At 46.3% G+C, this 19,321-nt stretch overlaps 1 protein-coding gene across 1 annotated transcript in view; it reads right to left on the bottom strand.

Annotated features, from left to right (window-relative positions):
• Nucleotides 1-17,516: 17,516 nt before the first annotated feature.
• ANTXRL (ANTXR like) overlaps nucleotides 17,517-19,321 on the bottom strand; it is a 58,695-nt gene continuing 56,890 nt past the window's right edge. Inside the window, exon 18 of the mRNA XM_082308076.1 lies at nucleotides 17,517-18,602. Within this exon, the coding sequence (XP_082164202.1) occupies nucleotides 18,372-18,602 (231 nt within the window). The 3' untranslated portion in view covers nucleotides 17,517-18,371. The remainder of the gene's footprint in view (nucleotides 18,603-19,321) is intronic.

The raw sequence follows: 19,321 nt of genomic DNA, 5'->3' as shown, positions 1-19,321 counted from the left end.
AGCATTTATTTATTTATTGTAAATGGAAAGCTGCCCTGATGGAAATGTTCCCACCAGCTATATCTTAACCCTTGCTATATAGGACCTTTGTCCCCTCTCACATTTACAAACCCACATGGGATGCTGGGTAAACACCCAGCTATGGACCTCTCATTTACTTCCCACACACTGCTATTTCATTTAACCCAGCAGGGTCCCCCGTGGCCTGGGAAGCTGCCCTGGCTGTTCCCAAGAGAACAAGCTGTGCCAGCTGCTCCTGCCTCAAACACATCCATCATATGGCGAGGGCAAGTTGTAAAGGAGGAGGCATTGCCCTTGGCATAACAAGCATGCCGCCAGGGTCTGCACTGGCTTGGTTTCTAGCCATGTTTGAGAGGCAGGTTCATCAACAGCACGCAGCAAGGAGAGCTCATGAGTGGTCCTTCATTCCTCCTCCACCTGGGGGTAAGGTGGATTCGCAAGCAGAGTGAATTTGCTTTTGCTGGATCCAAAGTCTGTGCCTGGCTGGCTACATATGCCTTTTCACTGTGTTGGGATGTAATTGGGTCAGCTTGCCATGGAGGTCAGCTTTCTTGAGGACTCCAAGGACAAAGAGGCCCTTCTAAACAGAAAATCATGGAGTCACAGCAAACAGCTGTAGGTCACAGAGGGGAGCAGAGACCAAACCAGACAGAAAATGGGAAAAAGCCCAAGTTGTCATTCTTGCCAGCATGAACTAAAAAAAGCTGCGAAGGGACACAACAGGGGACTTAAATGCAGAGAAACACTGGCTAGATTTTAAGAAATGAACATGGATGGGCTAGGAAATGTCTGGAGAACCTGAACCCTGCAGCAAGGCTCAGAGCAGTGCTGCACAGTTTTAATACAGACCAGAGCAGTCTGCACTCACAAGCCAGTGGAGCAGGAGGCAGACACTACAGTCCAATATCCCTTTTACTTGTGCAGATGCTGTTAAACTGAGCAGCTTTAGACATGAACAGACTCATCTTCACTACGCTTCTTGTCCCTCCCTTAACACACATGCTGTGCATGTGAGTGAGCTTATCCATGGTTCATGCACTTTACTACTGTGTACCAAAGAGACACACACAGCTTTTACAGTACTAGTAAGTTATTGTCCTGGTTTCAGCTGGGATAGAGTTAATTTTCTTCTTAGTAGCTGGTAGAGTGCTGTGTTTTGGATTTAGGATGAGAATAATGTTGATAAGACACTGATGTTTTGGTTCTTGCTGAGTAGAGTTTACACTAGTCAAGGACTTTTTAGCTTCTTGTGCTCTGCCAGGTGCATAAGAAGCTGGGAGGGAGCATAGCTAGGACAGCTGACCCAGACTGGCCAAAGGGCTATTCCATACCATATGACATCATGCTCAGTATATAGGCTGGGGGAAGAAGAAGGAAGGGGGGGACATTGGGTGTGATGGCGTTTGTCTTCCCAAGTAACCGTTACGCGTGATGGAGCCCTGCTTTCCTGGAGATGGCTGAACACCTGCCTGCCGCTGGGAAGTAGTGAATGAATTCCTTGCTTTGCTTTGCTTGTGCGTGTGGCTTTTGCTTTACCTATTAAACTGTCTTTATCTCAACCCATGAGTTTTCTCACTTTTACTCTTCCGATTCTCTCCCCCATCCCACCGGGGGGGAGTGAGCGAGCGGCTGTGTGGTGCTTAGTTGCTGGCTGGGGTTAAACCACGACAGTTATGTAAGGCACAACCTCACATATAGCTCAGTGATTACCTTCAGGAACATGCAAAACTTCAGAAAAGGGGGAGAAGATGATGCATGGGTTCTCCCAAGCCTCACTGTCTCACCCCCCCACCCCGCCCCAGAGGTCATTTTTGCATCTCAGGTAACACTCCTTTTTGGAAAGTGAACTCCAAATGCACTAACAAGATTGTCAATAGAAACTCTGCCCAACATCATATTAAGGTGGTTAGAATTTGACTCAGCCAGTGATCCTGTTTGCTTGTACTGTGGAGTGCTGTGGTACCCCACAAAATAGTCATCTCTCCGCTATCTGCAAGATGGTTACCTGGGCAGTGGGTCAGTCGTTCTGTGGGTACAGACACCCATAAAGTGTCTCCACAGTGAATCTTTTTCAAGCCTCATCCACAGGCCTCCTCTAGGCTTCCAGAGAGTCCCTGCTCCTGTCACCAGCCAGCAAGAGTGGGCAGAAACCTCAAGCAGAAGAAGGATGTGCACCATAATCAGGTTTAGTTTGTGGGTTTTTAAGCCATTTGGTCCAAATCAACTTTCAGCTAGACAAAATGAAGAAGCTACCAGGGTACTTTGCTTTTCTTGACTCCACCCTTGGGACTTTCCAAGCTTGAATCAGTGACATTGGAGCTGCCCCTGATACATACTCAACCGGTGTAAGGAAAGTTATAAAAGAAATCACAAGCAGGATTTTGCTCAACCTTTTTCAAACCCCAAAAATACTTAAGGCATGAAATAAAGGTGCTGATGGCTTTAGAACAGTGCATTACTGGCATTGTTTCAAGAAGCTTTTACCACCCATTAAGCTCTGACTGCTCTGTTTTAGGTCAAATGAGAGCAGTCTAAAGGATGCTCTAATTTAGACTGAGGGTAACTGAAGTCTTCTAGGTACAGAGGCAGCCCCCTTCTCCCCTTTCCCATCTTAGGTTTGTAAAGCCTGGCCCTGTGCCTGGAAAGTTTCAGGCCAGGAGCAAACTGCTTTGGAACATGAAAGCTTATGGAAACGAGGTTCTCAACTGCTCAGCAGTTTCACTTACTCCGTGGCTTTCACTTCTATTAGAACTTTTTCAAGCCTAACAAGAACAGCAAAGCCCATTGGGAATTTCATGCCAAAGTTTGTATTTGTTTGTTTTTTTCAGCCAGGAACTTGGAAATCAAGCTGAATCATTCTGGAAACAACAGACCAAACACAGATACTTTTATGCAAGGCAATAATCTGATGAATCATATAACATAACTACTTAAATTTGAGGAAATCAGAGCTCACCCCTCAGACCAAACAGGCAAGAGGTAGTCTGTGACAAGGCTAAAAGCTTAATAACTTTCTCTAATCCAGTCTATAAGTAATACCATGTAGAAATGTAGCTCTGATGAGGAGACAGTTCAGCAAACTGCAGAATTTTCTTTTATCCATAAAAGAAATCACCAGTCTCATTTCCAGGTCTGGACATAACCCCCTTACTTATAAGTCTTTTAGCTCTACATCCATTATTAACAACACTTCACCCTACCTTCCAGTGACTTACGCCAGTCTCTTGCCCCAACAGCTGCTGTGTTTGCAGACAGGCTTGCACGCTGTCACTGTGCAAACTGCACTAATTTCATCCTCTAGATTTTAAGCCAGTGTGCAAAAAGTCCAGAGACCAGGCACTACCTTCTACTGCTCCCCCCCCTTTTTTTTTTTCCTTTTCTTCCTGTTTATCACTACTTAAATAGAGACAAGCAGCTGAATGCCCTCACAATTCTTAAGAGTAAATGCCCTTGCACCTACCAATCAGCTCACCACCACCTGAAATCAGATCATTATATGGGAGAGCTGTGTAAATTTGCCAGCAAGCCAATCCAAACAATAAGTTACTGTCTGTTTATGAAAGAGGTGTGAGCTGGGGAAAATGAACAGATGGGGAAGGCAGCAGTTTTGAGTAAGGAGAGCATTTGTAATGCAAAAATATAGTCACTAAACCCTAAAAAAATTGTACTCGCATATCTGGCAGCTCAGTGCTCACCCTGCCCTTTCCTCTTGTGCCTTTGAACCATCTTTCACAGTGAAAATGACCCCAAAATGAGATTATTTCCATTTGAAAATCACTACCGCAGCTTAATTTTCCAAGTTTCCTTTATGACCACAAGCAGCTTTGTGCCAAGTATTATAAGAGAAAATTCATTTCTATATGTTGTTGTCTATATGTTCAATCACAGAAGCAGCAATAAAGTAAAAACTCAGGGCTTGATTTCCCTCAGCACCTTCATAGCTCAGGAGGATGAGCCCTGGGGTCAGTGGGGACAGCCAGTGCTGCAGGGGACCCTGCACAGAGGTTTGCACGCGTTAGTGAAGGGTGTGTTTGCCTTTCCAGAGCACCTTTGCTGCACAGGGCCCCTCTGCTGCTGCTGGGAGACCCAGGGCGAGGCACTACCATCAACACAGCAGAGCACGTCCCCTTGGCTTGCTCTGGCTCTGCTCTGCTTCTGGCTGACTCTGGCTGAGCATTTTTCTGCTCATTCCTTTCTTGCTCTAGTGCTGGTGCCAAGGAATTCCTCCCAGTCGCCCTAACAACCGTTTCCCACACAAAGCAGGCAATTGCTGCTCTTGTTTAACCCCAAAGGCCAAGAAAGAAAGCACCCTCTGATTCAAAAGGGGCAAAAGCAGCTCACTTGGGTCTGATGGGGACATGACAGATGCCAGAAGTTCACATGCCAGCAGTGGGTGGTAGGCAGCATTCGGAAGCCTTTGGATGCTTGCATGTGAAATATTTTGTGCATGTCCCCACCTACCTCTATGGGGGTTGTTTTTTGTGTAGTCCTTGATGGAATAAGTACAGGTGTCTGTACTTAGTTAAAGACAGTCCTGCTGCTTGAAATGACCCTGTGATGGAGACAGACTTATACAGAGCAGCCTAAGGGAGAAGTCGTCCCTGGATGTGTCTGAAGTCCAGCTGTTTGTAGCAAGGCAGCATACCCTTTACTGCTTGCATTGATTGGCATGTTAGACAGCCTTTCTTGGTAAGATACGCTTTTCTCCAGCTTTTACACACTCAGTAGTAGCGATGGAGACATAAATTGCTTTTACTAAGGGTAGAAAAATAGCATGTTTACTACGCTGCTAGCATGGCACAGAATCTAGGTATCCAGCCTTCCTGATCAGCCAAGGTATCTATCAACATCATTATACAGCCAATAGCCACAAATCACATGCTACCTAGCTCAGAGAGGAGATAGAAGCCTTTGGTTAGGGACAGAAGACAATAATAACTCTTCAGAAATCCTACTGTCCTGCTGAGGGCTGGGGTAGGCTGGACACAGCTGGGACAAGGGGCCACCACCTAATGCCATCCTTTGTAGCCCCTACTGACTTGCAGCCCTGACTACTCTGCAGCAGGAATTGAGCCAGCAAGCCCCTGTCACAGGCTCACCCTGATGCTGGTCATGCAGTACTGCCCCAAAAGTAGCAGCTGCATCTGGATGACTCAAGATCCACACCGAGTTTAAGCACTGGAGTGATCTGTGCTGAAGGAGGTTAAGGTTAAAAAACAGGAGAACATGGTGTCACTTCTGATTTCCTGGTAAAATTAGAGGTAATACTAGTGCTTCAGGGAACATCCCGCTTTGGCATTGACTCCTTGTCTGCTTGTATATCTCATTTTGATTGCATTTAGTGTTCTTTTTCACATTCTTCTCTACCGTTAGATTTGCCTTGAGCTTTGAAGTGGCCATATTCCAGCCCAGAGCTGGCTACACTGAAAACAGCATCCTGGAGCAGGCTCCTTGAGATGCTACTAGTTCAGCTAGGCTAGGAATGATGGCTTGTAATTGCTCAATGGCACAATCTGGGAACACTGCATAGTAGTACTGTCTGGCTGCTAGTACCAAGGGCCTAAAACACTTCAGACCATGGCCCTGAGAAATCACTGGTTTAAAGAGCTCACAGACTCTTAGGCCAAGATGTTATCATGACATTGTCGTCAAAAGAAACTTCCTGATAACTAGGAAGGACTTCTCCATCAGGTGCAGATGTTTCTCTGTGTTCCTCTGACACCTGTAAAACCGGTGGAAAGTCTCCCAATGATTTCAGTGAGTGCTGAGCCAGACCCATGGCCTTTTGGTTGACTGGTTCCCTTCCCACTGCTGCAGAATTGCAGTGATGCTACTGAAGTCAGTGTGGCCATGCCAGTTGCACCAGCAACACTGCAGTTGGTATCCAGACCTCTATTTGTGTGCATTCAGATGTCTTGGTGGACATAGCAAAGGCATTTGTGTCTCAAAATCTTGACAAAAGAAAACAGAGGCAGAGACATGTGTCGTGGTTTAACCCCAGCTGGCAACTAAGCACCACACAGCCGCTTGCTCACTCTCCCCTGGTGGGATGGGGGAGAGAATCAGAAGGGTAAAAGTGAGAAAACTTGTGGGTTGAGATAAAGACAGTTTAATAAGTAAAGCAAAAGCCATGCACGCAAGCAAAGCAAACCAAGGAATTCATTCACTACTTCCCATCAGCAGGCAGATGTTCAGCCATCTCCAGGAAAGCAGGGCTCCACCATATGTAATGGTTACTTGGGAAGACAAATGCCATAACTCCGAACGTCTCCCAGTTCCTTCTTCTTCCCCCAGCTTTATATGCTGAGCATGATGTTATATGGTATGGAATATCCCTTTGGTCAGCTGGGGCAGCTGTCCCAGCCGTGTCCCCTCCCAACTTCTTGTGCACCCCCAGCCTGCTCGCTGGCGGGGTGGGGTGAGAAGCAGAAAAGGCCTTGACTCTGTGTAAGCACTGCTCATCAATAACAAAAACATCCCTGTGTTATCAATCAACACTGTTTCCAGCACAAATCCAAAACATAGCCCCATACTAGCTACTCTGAAGAAAATTAACTCTACCCCAGCCAAAACCAGCACAACATGAAATATTGCTTTCCTCTCTTCAGACATGGTGTTCAGTCTCTACTCAAGTACCTATGATCTTCATCACCTAAGCAGACCATTGGGGACACTTTACATGAGCGCTCACTTGTGCTTATGGGCAGAAGCAAGGCTTTGATAGATGGGTCTGCCTGTGACAATTTGTCATTCAAGGTATAGACAGGTTGCTGAGCCAGATCTCACAACAATATGGACACTTACACATCCTCCCCCTGACTGGAATGCCAGCTTCTAGGACCCGTTGAAGAATACACAGCTACTCGGAATGTATGTTGGGGAATTGTTTGGGTTTGTATTTTATTGTGTGCCTACACAACAGCTGTTGCTTTCTAAGAGAAACCAACATATTTTGCAGATTGTTTTTGTAGTAACAAGAACAGAAAACAGGGTAAATAATCTTAGAGAAGATTTTTGCATTAAAGGCACTAAAAATAGCAATAGTGCTGCTAAAACAGCCAGCTCTCCTTAAGCTGAGGGCTGTGGTCTAGCTGTGTTAGTTGAAAAACTTCCAAGTGTTCAAGTTCTTTCTTGGAGACCTCTGCCAGATATGGGTGGGTGATCTAAGACCAGCCCCTCTGTGATACTGAGGTGATTAGAGTCCACTGGGTCAAACCAGAGAGGATGTTTAGGGTCATGGAGAGAGCAAGAAATCAAAACAAGCTCTCCCAAGAACCAGACTCACGATGCCACAGTGTCTCAATTGCAGAATGGCATGAAGTATTCATTCATGCCTCAACAGACTACCTTGTGTCCCAAACCGTGGGTTGTTTTCAGCACCAATTTTTGTCACATAGGTGATAAATGAGGGCTGAACATTTCAGACATGGAATCATTGTCATCAGCTCATAGATCAGCTCAGATAGGTGCAAGAACAGAAGAGGACTGATAGTCAGGGCTTGTTCGCCTGGAGTATTTTACTCAGCGCATGTTTCCGCGTTGACCTGTGTCTCTTTGATACTGACATAGCAACCAGGTCACAGCTCACCAGTGAGTGTGCCTGTATGAAGTACAGTGTAGAAAACACAGCACGGGCTCATGCATGCTGCTGCATTACCAGCTTGGCTCTGCGTGGAGGCTGCAAGAGGCAGGGGCATGGCCAAGGAAGGAGTGGCTCTGAGGAAGGTGAAGGAAAGAGCCTGGAGAGAGACTGATCATGGAAGGAGCTGAGGAGGGACTGGTTGTGGCAGAGGTCTATGAGTGCTGGAAGGAGGAAAGGTGGCAGTCCCAAGGCCTGCCCCAAGCTTCCTTCATCGGGCAGCCTGCAGTGGAAACAGAGAGCACTGAGCAGTGGGATTATCAGGCTACAGCTACCTAGTTGCAGTTCTGCTATTGAATGGCCCAGAAATGCTGAACCCTTCCTGATCCAAGAACTGAACCTCAGTGGAAGCCTTTAGCCATCAGACCATTTTTAAGTGCAGAGATCTAGTTTGGTGCAAAATGCATAACAATAGATGCTGTTGGCTTAGGAGACAGTTATCTCCAATGCTGGCATTATGGAAAGCATCACATTGCTGCAGAAACTGTGTGAAACTTTTGTTAGGTCAGCATGTCCAGTTCTGGTCCTACAAGCTTTTGGGAATCTCAGCAGAGATTTGCGCATTTCTTATATAAGCAGGAAAAGTACTGCATCACATCACAAGCTGATGGTAACTGCAAAACAAATGAAAACGCTTATCCCAGGGGACTTTTACAATTTCCGTTCCAATTTCCATTTCTAGCAAAAGGCAGTTCTCTCTCCTGATGTGAGTGTGTGTCTACATGAAGCAGGACAATCACATAGATACACATCTGCATTAACTCCCTTCTAAGATTACAAGCATGCAACACTATGGACAAAAGCAACCTGATCTACCAGGGTGAGCAGTATTTCCAGCAGCAAGCTGCTCCCTGCTTAGTAACTGTGCAAGCCCAGCTGAGCATGTGGACCTCGTGCTTGTGGTGGCTCAGACGGATGCCGGTCGGTGGTGAAGGTGAGGAGGACCAGAGAGAGAATGGCAGCGACATGGCCCACACATTGTACAGCCAGGGAGTTGCTCCTTGGCAGGACAGATGAACAGAGAGCACCTGGACAGCACATTCACTTTGTGGGTGGTAGAAGAGGCTGTTGCTGGAGCTGGAACTGCCAGTTTAAGCAGGGTTTCCATAGCAAAACCAGCTTGAAGCAGATTTTTTTTGTTTCAAAGCAATGCCAATTTCCCACTCTGCTCTGGAGAAGTCGGAGCGGGCTGCTCCGCTGTGGGAAATAGGCTGTCGAGTCCTGCCCTCCAGCGGCAGTCCGGCCAGGCCTGCCTCCCTGACCACCATGGCCACTGTCCCCCTCCTCAGCCCCGGAGAGCCCTGCACTGGTCTTACCAGAGCCCTGAGTGCTGCCAGCGGGCCGCAGCCCAAATGGCCACTCTGGGGTGGGGCCATGTGCCATAATGTCCCCATGCCTGTGTGTGGTGGCCTCCCCTCTGCAGGTGACAGCCCTGCCAAGGAGCATCTCCTGGCTGGCATTGATTTGGGTCTCACAGCATCCATGCTGGGAAATGCTCTGTCAGCCCTCACAGGACAAACACACATTACCGATTTCCTTGCTGTGTGCACCCGGAGGGTCAGGATTCCCACCAGCAAGGAGGAGGGGGAAATGCTGTGCTGCCAGGCCCATCTATGAGGCAGGAGGAAGTGCTGGGGGGGGACTCACCCCTCTGCAGAGGGGCAGGGGAGGTTGGGGCAGCCATGGACATCACTGGGACTCCAGTCCCTACCTCTTGAAGCAATGCCTGGCCAGGGTGACGGGGTACAGTGAAGCTGTGATTGCTTATGGCCACTTCTCCACGCTGAAGCATGGAAGAGCTCTGCTCAGAGTATGGCCTCGATGGCAGCTTCAATCACCTCCCTCTTTGTTGTGCTGAAAGACAGGCAGTGAAAGAGCATCTTGGGGCTCACAGGCAACCCTACAGTAACAAGCCAACAGGCTCTGCGAGGCTGACATTTGCCCACTGTCTGAGCAGCAGACTTTCAGGGGCAAGTGCTTCTCTACAGCTTGTCCTCTGCATGCAGCTCTCCAATAGCTGCTTAGGAAAGGAGCTGCTGGGGCCAGATCCTGGCAGAGAGACATCATGCACTTTGCTTGGCTGCAAACACACCGACGGGCTATTTTTACACTTATTTCCTGCTGTTGCGTTGAGTCTGCTCCTGAACTACCGAAAATACTGGAATGCCAGACATGAGTCATGCACATAGCCAGCACCAGGAGCCTCTCCCACCTCTTCCTTCTGCCCCAGGGGGAGCTGCAAAGGTACATGGAGAGGAAAGCTGGCAGCTGCTGAGTCTGAGAGGAGCCACCATAGCTACAGCTGCAGAAACTGCCTGGCCAGGAGTGCTGAGCTGTACAGTTCAAACAGCGAGAGCTGGACTCTGTCCTTACAGCAATGGAAACTGAGGCAAAAAATGGAGGGTAGAGAAACAGCCATAGCCTGATTTGCGTGCAGTAGCATCACAGGAGGGAAGGAAAGGCTTAATGCTGGCTGTGCCATCCCACAGAAATGACTCTGCAGAGTTGGTGAACCCAGGGGTGCTCTGTCAACTTCTAGGAGCCCCTCTTGGTACCAGCAGGCTGCAGCTCAGGCCCCCGGGGAGCAGACAACCACTGCCTATGCATTGCTCCGGAAAAGGAGAACAACAGAATTCATGGGGGGATGCAGAAAACTCACCCTCCAGGTACATCTTCGAGGAGACCATGGCAGAGCCACTGTCTGAGGCCACCCAGGGAGTATCCTGCCTGCTCTTCCCGGGGCAGGGTCCGGCTGGCCTGGGTTAGCGACAGACCTGCTCCTTCGCTCCTGCATGTGGCTGGGGGGGAAATGAGCTATTTCCTATTTTGACCTGTGAGTCACTTTAGCGATGCAGAAACCATATTGGCAAAAATAGAAAGAGCTGGGAAACTCCAGAGCCTGCAGAGAACTGCAGTTTCTCCCTGCCCACTTTTTCCCCTAGAGAAAGACAAGTGCTGCAAGGTACCAGCAGTACTTGGCCATACCTGCTAGCTTGGGAAGAGACAGCCCCCACCAGGGTCTCTGTGACTGTTCTGGTGGATGGGCTATCACTCATGGTGTCTCAGACACAGGCTGTGTGCATTCCTGGAGCAGGTGGCTCCTGGTGACCCATGGTAGACCCAAGTCTACCGTCATGACGACGATGGCTTGTAAGGGTTATTAACTACCTTCTGAAGGCACCTGTCTGCTGAGGACATTGCAGCATTTCCTGGCTGGCACCAGGCCCAACAGCATCACCACTGCACTGGCATCCCCTTAGTGCCGAAGATCCCAACACACCTTACACAGGTGGATCAGAAATCCAGAAAAGAATAGAAAAAAACACTAAAGCTGACCAGGACTAACCCCTACATCTAGGCATGTTTGCTTTTAACTAAGCTATTCCTGATGCATGAGGAAAGAGAGGCACAAAGCAGCCACAGTTGTGTTTTTGACAAGGATGAGCTGCCACATATGCTTGCCATATTTTCCCATTGATTTTAGTTGGCCAAATATGCCTTTGATGATGAAGGCGAATCTTGGGACTCCTGTTTTCAGCTCAGAACATCTTCCTACATACATACTTAAAAAATTGGAGACTAGAAAACATTTGAGGGCACTTAGTATTTTACCTTAACAGTGCATGAGGTATGATCAATAAGGAAAGAGTCACTTCATTTAGTAACCTGTGTCAAACACATGGGTGTTTATTGCATGTGGATATGTCTTGACTGCTGTGTTCCCCTATGCCCTCTGGGAAGACTCATGCTCTAAATCCATATCCCTCTGCCATCAGAGGGAAAAGTGTATACCTCCAGTGTGAGGTGTTCTGGGTCATAGGACCTAGGACATTTCTGCACAGCCCCTATTTCTATCATGAAGAAACAGACGGTCTGCACCAAAGAATCATGCCCCAGAGGCTCAGCAGGATGCAGGAGGACACCAGCATGGATGAAGGGCAACTCAGCTGCTACATGGCAGTGACAGGCTGGCACGAGGAGAGCGCACTTCAGTGAACTCTGTGGCAGAGACACAGATGGGGTTATCTAAGGACCTTCAGTGAAGTATTTATCCACGCGCAACAATCCTGCATCTCTGAAAGCTTAAAAGGAAACATTTCTCGATCTATCACAGGTAAAACCTTTCAACAGGATGTTCCCTCTCTTTTAGGGAACTCCTTCATCTCATCATCTCATCTCATCTCATCTCATCTCATCTCATCTCATCTCATCTCATCTCATCTCATCATCTCACAGTTCTCCTGAGTTGCAGTCAGAAGTAGTACCCGGCTAGGAAACTTCCAGTGTACCCTCCCTTGCAGTGAAAAGGGGGGTCCTCAATGCGCAGGGAGGGGGGAACTTTGCTGCAGAAACCGATAAAGCTTGAGATGAGTCCTAACCCAAAGGGCAAAGCACATTCACAGAGTAAAGATCAGACAACTTCCAGCATGGGCAACATGCTCTGCCTGTGGTTTCTTAAGGAATGGGAGGATGGGGGAAAGGGCATTTTTTCAGTTCCTGTCTCAGATTACAGAAGCCAGTAAAATTCTTGCTGCTGACTTCCATGCAGCCAAATAGGGTATGCTGGTGTATGTTCACATGTAAATGCCACTCCTGAGACTGGGAAGTATATTTGATGAAAGATGCTAAATCAGCATTAGAGACTATTTATAGACAAGTCCGTAACCAAAGCCCTGGATCGGCACATTCCCAGTCTCTGGGGAAGTTCAGATCAAATCTGAATTTTGTTGTCTCAGGCATGCATAAACCTAACCAGCCACAGCTGCAGCCAGTGTCGGGTTTTTGTTAATGCAGAACAAAAATGCCCAGAGCCTTGGCTCCGGGACCGCTTTTGTTTATCTGATCTCTTTCGAGAGCCCGAGCCTGCCTTTCACGTAAGAAGCAGATGGAGGAACAAAAAAGAGTGAAGGCCACAAAACCGTTCTGGGTGAGCATTGTCTTGCCAGCTCGGGGAGCAGAATGAGAGCAAGACGGGCTCTTTGTCAGAGCCCCTGACTCCAGGAGGGAGGAGCACAGCTCCAGGCAAAGGATTTCGGCTCCCATTAGCAGCACAACCAGTTGGAGCTGCCAGAGGGAGGGGGGTGCCCAGCTCAGTCACCACGCAGCTCCCACCTGCTTTGCCATGAGTTCACACGGCTACCAGACCCCCAAAATTCAGTGCCCACCATTTTTGCAGATAAGGCTCACATGGGCTCAGGGGGCTGCATGCGTGCAAGGACTCATTGCACACAGGGCTGTGGCTGCCATGTTGGGCAGACTGAGCGCGCAGCATAGCTCAGCAGCCTTGATTACCCATAATTGCAGCCTGCTGGGGTTGGAGATTTTTGTGGCCTACCCCTGTTGACCTTCTTGCCTGTCTTATGTTTCCACCAGCCCCGCCCCCCCTCCCCAATCCTCAGTGGGGCTCCAGGAGATACAGAGGAAGCATTAGCAGCAGGGAGGGAAGAAAAAACTAACTTCAGAGACAGAGAGGGAGAAGGGGTCTTATGATCCTTCAGGCAAGAGTCCTAAAAATCAATAGTTGTGTTTGAAGCCTGATGACTCCAGTGTTTTCAGAGGTGTAGGATTTGCCATAGAATTTCTGTTTGCTAAATTCTTGAGCTCTAGCATCTTACCTTGCATAGCTTTTACTTTGTTTCTATGCATTAGATGACTTCTCTTTGAGATGATAGCAACAATAAGTTCAGATCCTGCCCCACGTGTCAATCAATGTTTGAGCACTGACTCCAGTGGAATTTACTCAGCATTTCTACCCTGCTACCCGAGATCTAAAAGGGTTTCCAACAAACGATGGCTTACCTTTGAATTAGGCAAAGATTGAAATTCTCAAGCTAGAAACAGGAAACTGAGGCACAGAATACACCCTTGTCTCTAGTCAACTAATGAATCAGTAGCAACGTGGGGATGGGAATTCTGACAGCCCAATCCCATATTCTCCTGACCATTAGATGGCTGAGCTGATTAGAAACCAGGTATAGACAAGCTTAGCCCCTCTTAAAATGATCCTGCAATGAAATTCTCCATAGTGTTTAACCAGTAAGCACTTTTATTGTTGATTTTGAATCCATTAATACTACATTATGTTGGATTATAAAACTTTGGCTACATCTCCCACATTTGCATGCAGGCATTACATTTGCAAGGTTTTCTCAGAAAAATGGAGCAGGCGCATAAAATGCATAAAGGTTATATGATTATAACGTGGAAGCAGCATGTCGGTTACAGAAATTTGTACCACATGTACCAGTAACAAACCCACACCCCTATGTAAAACTTCTTTGTCCCTCAAAAATCCAACTGCTTCCTCTGTCCCTCATCTCCATGCCCCGGCTGTCTATCAGCCCACATCCCCACTGTTTCTGAAAACGCACATCTTTTTGTAGAAAAAGTTTAGTACAGTACATTTTTTCCCTTAAAAACTAAGACATTTCTCCTTCACTACCCCCTCCCCCCCCCCCAAACAAAAAAATCTATCATAATCTACACATCTGTTCAAGCACTGTTATATGTTAGGAATCTCTACTGCATTATTCAAAAGTATCATACCAGTAACAAACTTCTAAACAAACTAGGATGACTCAAAAATTCCCCTTCCCCCAAAACTACAGAGAACTGAAAATGCTATACTGCATATCACACTTGCATGCATGTATCCTGAGCCACCTGTATTTATTCACCTTAAGCCCCTTTTAATAAATAACTGTCCAGCAGTAACATCCAGAAGTGTGCTGTCTCCTCCAAATTAAACTCTATATTTACAGAAGTAGGGCTGTTTTTTCAGTGAAATGTGTTTTTTTCAAAAAACAAAACAAAATAACAACAATAAAAACAGCAAACGATTAAAGAGAGAAAGCATATTACTGATCATGTTGTCTAAAGACCAACAGGAGTAAAAAGCATCAGGAGCACCAGGTGCACATGCATTTGAACTGGTACAGTTCATGAAATAATGTCATTCATTGTTATGCTCGCTCATTCAGATGAGGAGCAGATTCTTTTCCTTTCTTTTTTTTCCCTTTTTACATTTAGGACCGTCTGCTCTGCAGGCTACTCCCACAGATGGCAATACATGCACTGAGGTTGAGAGATGACCATAAATATGCTTTGATCAATATGGTTCTGTATCAGCTTTAAACACACGGGGTTTCCCTCCCTGCTGCTTTGCACCTTGTGTCATTTCACATCTGTGCTAAGTGTGAGCCAAAGGTCCCCTGAATCCACATTTTTCTCTTGGATTTGCGGAAGCATTAGACACCCACTTTCTGCAAGTTTCAAATGATGCTATATGCTGGAAAATACAGGGGAATCATCCCACATGAGAACATTTCTTAGCAGTGTAACTACTGTAATCAGAACTGACATACAAGCATACCGAAACAAATGTTGAAATATCAAGCCAGTTAGAGGGATTTTGTCCCTTCATTTATTTTGAGCCAGCTTTCAGCTGACAGATGCCAGTATTACTGCCTTGATTTCAGTTGGCCTATGTTGATTTACACCAGGTAAGGATCTAGCTCAACAGACGGTAAAATAGCAACCAGTTTCTCCTACTGCATTGTTATAGTGCCTGAAATCACCGTAAATGGGTCCATTTCCACACAGCCAAAAGGTCTTTCTGTAGCCAGTGCAGCATATTTACTGCCCCACCTTTGCAAAGGCAATTCAATTCAGGTTCACTTTCTCTTCTTCCCATTTTACCGACAAATTAAACCTGCAGTGCTCCCACCACAGAAGCTGCAGCCAAAACTTGAGTTACACACCAAATGCTTAATTGTATATAGTGAAAATGCAGAGAACTCCATTTATGTTGAATCTAATTTTCAAATTCACGGTGCTTCCTGCTTTATCATATACAGATCTGATCACCTGGAAGCCCAAACCACTCCTATCCTCGCTGCACTTGCAAGTTATGCAGAAACTGTTAGTATCTGTTCTCTCCGCAAGACTGGCTATTCCAGCAAAGAATATTCCCCTCAACTGCAAACAACAGGCATGTTGGATATGTGATTGTGAGAAGCCCTCCCTAAGCCAACACCTCCATTCTCACTGGAAGTGAGACAAATCCTACCAACGTTAACATCAATGCCAATCTGCAACAACTCTACTGAACCCTCTCAAGATCTGTACAGGTGAAAGACAATACAAAATCTGTCTCCCAGGCTTCTTCATTAGCTGAAGTTTACTCCTGACCCATCAATTCAACTTTATTAGCAGATTCTAATTCTGTAAGCAAGTTTTCCCTTTTATTACTACATCATTTGTGGGCTCCACCATTGTTTCAATCTCATCACCACCTACTGATAAGAGACTTGGCATCTACAGAGCAGTGGTATTCCCTACTCCCACAAGCAGCTAAACCTCAAATGCCATGTTTCACTGGTGTCAAAAGCAGAGCTTCACCAGAACTGCAGTGGAAAATTGGACATGTTTTAGTTTCACCTTTAAGCTGAAAGAAATGGAGATAAGTAAGTGATGACTGTGTGTCGCACTGGCTGCAAAAGGCCTTCCCATTCATAGGAGTGCTACTCTCCGAGCAATTTTTGTAAAGGAAGGGAAACCAAACAAAAACCTACACAGTTCCCACACACAAACACAGACACACGCACACACATACACACACTCTTCTCTCTCCTCCAAACAGAAATCCATTCTTATGGACCAAATTATGCAGACCCTATTCAAGTGACTAAAAAGAATGAGGATAGGGTTGAGTGCATCCCAATTCTCCTTTCTGATCACAATGAAGTCACAGGTCAGCAAAGTACTTGGGCATAAGGATGTTCCTCTTGACCTGCAGGACATTTTAATGCATGCAGAAGTGCTCTGCTGGCTCAGGCCTAAATTAGGAACAGCTCCAAGGCCAGCTGGCACCCGCGAGTGTGATTCCACTACCTGCACCAATATACATGAGGTAAGAGCATAACTCAAGAGAGCAGAGCAGTGCAAGAGGAGAAAGAGGCTCTGTGGTTCTTCTGAGTTTATCTTTGACAGCCTCAGCTGCATACACACGGCATGTCACAGTGATCAGCATAGACCGATAAGAGCTTGGCACGGTGTTCTGCAAGTGGGACTTCCACCGGAGATAGTAAGCCCGATTTCTGTTTGTACCAGCGCAACTTTATATGTCTGTAACAACTGCATGAAGAGGCCTTAAATCCAGAGTAACTGCACAATACAGTTAGTGTTTTATCTTGGACTTATATGCCAATAACTACTGTGATGTGCTACACACCCACACCTACACACAGATGGAGAGATAAGTATATACTGTGTCATAATGCAACATAAACATTATTTCTACAGCTATCCTAATAACACAGCCAGTGCCAAAGCGAACCAGCATAGGGATTTGCAGCCACGCTCTCCAATATGATAGGTAGTGGTGGAGAAAAAGCAAGCTCAGGTGTTATTTTGATTCACTAGGGAATGATCTCGGCACAACCCACTCAGGTATTGCTTAGTGAACACTATTCATGGGCTGTCCCACAGTCCCGTGTCATTAATTCCCACCTCTGTGTGGGTGCTCACATCACTTTCTGATGACACACAGAACTGAGGTCATGGGCAAACAGTCACTATGTTTGGGAAATCCTCTAGCCAAACACTATACAAAACATGGATAAAAGCTCATACTGACACATCGCGCCATGCCTCTCAACCACAGGTAGACTGCAAGGTTACATATTAGTGGGATCTGGGCTGTCTAAAGAAAGAGCTACTCACAGAGGAATTCATGTTTGAATCACAAGAGGATCTAGTTCTGCTTGGCAGTAAGATCAAAAGGAAATTTATCTACTTAAATAGCAATGGAATCAGTCCCTCAATGCTGCTGATATAACACATGCTGTTTGCATATTACAGCATTCATACTCAAATTGCATGTATATTTGCTCCATTTTGGACCATGTTTTCTGTAAATGAAAACTAAACACCTAGCCAAAATGTTTTTTTTCAAAATTCCTCTGAACCTGAACCCAGGTCTTGTTCAAGGTTTGGATTTCTAGAACCAACATCTGGCCTTCAGTGGCTATCCTATGCAACCAAGTCTAAACATATGCAGAAATTGCAGGCTCAAAACTGATTTTCTCAGGAGAGAAAAATACTTCTCTTCTATGCTAGACTACTGTTGCTAGATTATTGGCACATAGTCTCATCTTACCTCGTTATTGTTATAGCCTTCTTATAAACTTTCATGGAAATTCCACCTGCAGAACCAAAGGCAGAAAGTTATCTTTGCAATTATTGTTCCATATTAACATCTGGATGCATTACCGTTGGGGAAAAGAAAGCAAATTCCTCAATGAACTATGTTTAACCAACTTGCAGATGGCAGCTATCAAAACAACTGATGCACATGTACCGGCTAAAGTTATTAGTGAATGATCTGACATACCAAGTCAGACAAATGTCATATGTAAATAGATCTTCAAATGTATACATACAAAAGCTGCTACTGTATCTAGATGATCATTTTGGTTTGTTTCTATACCCCATAGCTCTGAATCTATCCACTGAATGTTTACTCAGCTCGTGTGGTATAAATATATTCATACACTAAAATTGACACTTGGCAATTTTTCTTTTTTTTTTCTTTCTTCTTTTTTTGCTGACCAGCAACAAATTCTGATATCTTTAACTGTAAACCAATACTCAATAAATATGCCGTGTTCAGCAAAGAGACATGTTTTGTCAATCAGGGTTTTGCTGCACTCTAAGCCATGGGCTGCGGGGGTGGGCGCGAAGGAGGAGGTCCAGGAGGGGCTCGGGATGGGGGTGGTCCAGGAGGTGGCTGCCTGGAAGGGGGCTGCAGAGACACAGGAGGAGAAGGATTCCTTGGAGCATTGTTGAGAGGAACATCGTCACGCCGTGGCAGCTTCGGCGGTGGGCTGTAAGGGGCAGAGGTTCCATCCGATTTCACCCGAGTGAAGTTTATGCATCTTCCCTAGAGGTAAAGAAAAATTCATTATTCATAAAAAGCAGGCATTTTGACTCATCAGCAGCTAGCCAAAGAGACTATAAGCAGAGGAGCCATCCTGCACTTAGAGATCCTCATCCAGTATCATTCACTGTGTCCTAGACATGGCATTCAGGTCATGCTGTACTGAAGGTCAGCACTAGAAACCAATGCTTTCCTTGGGTTTCAGAGCTCCTGCCTACAGAGAATAGCTTAGGACTGGTTTAAACCAAAAGGGACCCCAGTGTGACTTTGCTCACATGTGCCCTCTGCTCTGCTACTAGATCTATGCAGAACACGCCTAAAGCCACAGCTCCACCAAAGTCATGGCTGCCTTGGTGAGATCCCTGACTGACAAAGCTGTGCTTGAAAAAAACTCATAGCAGAGACAGGATTATACCAGAGGAACAACCTTAGCAAAGACACCATCTGTAGCTTTCCTTTTCACCGTGATGCTAGCCTAGCTTGCGTCCATGCTTTGAACACTACACTGGGATAGTACATCTGTCTTCTGTGCTCCAAATGTAGATGTGGCTTCCCTCACAAACACCAACAAGGTGTAGGACTTGCACAAAGGGGTCTCCAATGAGTGTGCTTCCAGAATGGATGTGGAATACAGGCAGGCAGAACCTGATGGGAGAACTGTGGATGGTGTGGACCCTAAGTTTTTTTACAAATTGCCCCACTATTTCTGGGCAATTTCTTTC

This window comes from Platalea leucorodia (assembly GCF_965183815.1).
Source record: "Platalea leucorodia genome assembly, chromosome: 4".
NCBI classification, from domain to species: domain Eukaryota; kingdom Metazoa; phylum Chordata; class Aves; order Pelecaniformes; family Threskiornithidae; genus Platalea; species Platalea leucorodia.
The sequence above is the reverse complement of the archived record's forward strand: the minus strand, read 5'-3'. Positions and strand labels throughout refer to the sequence as shown.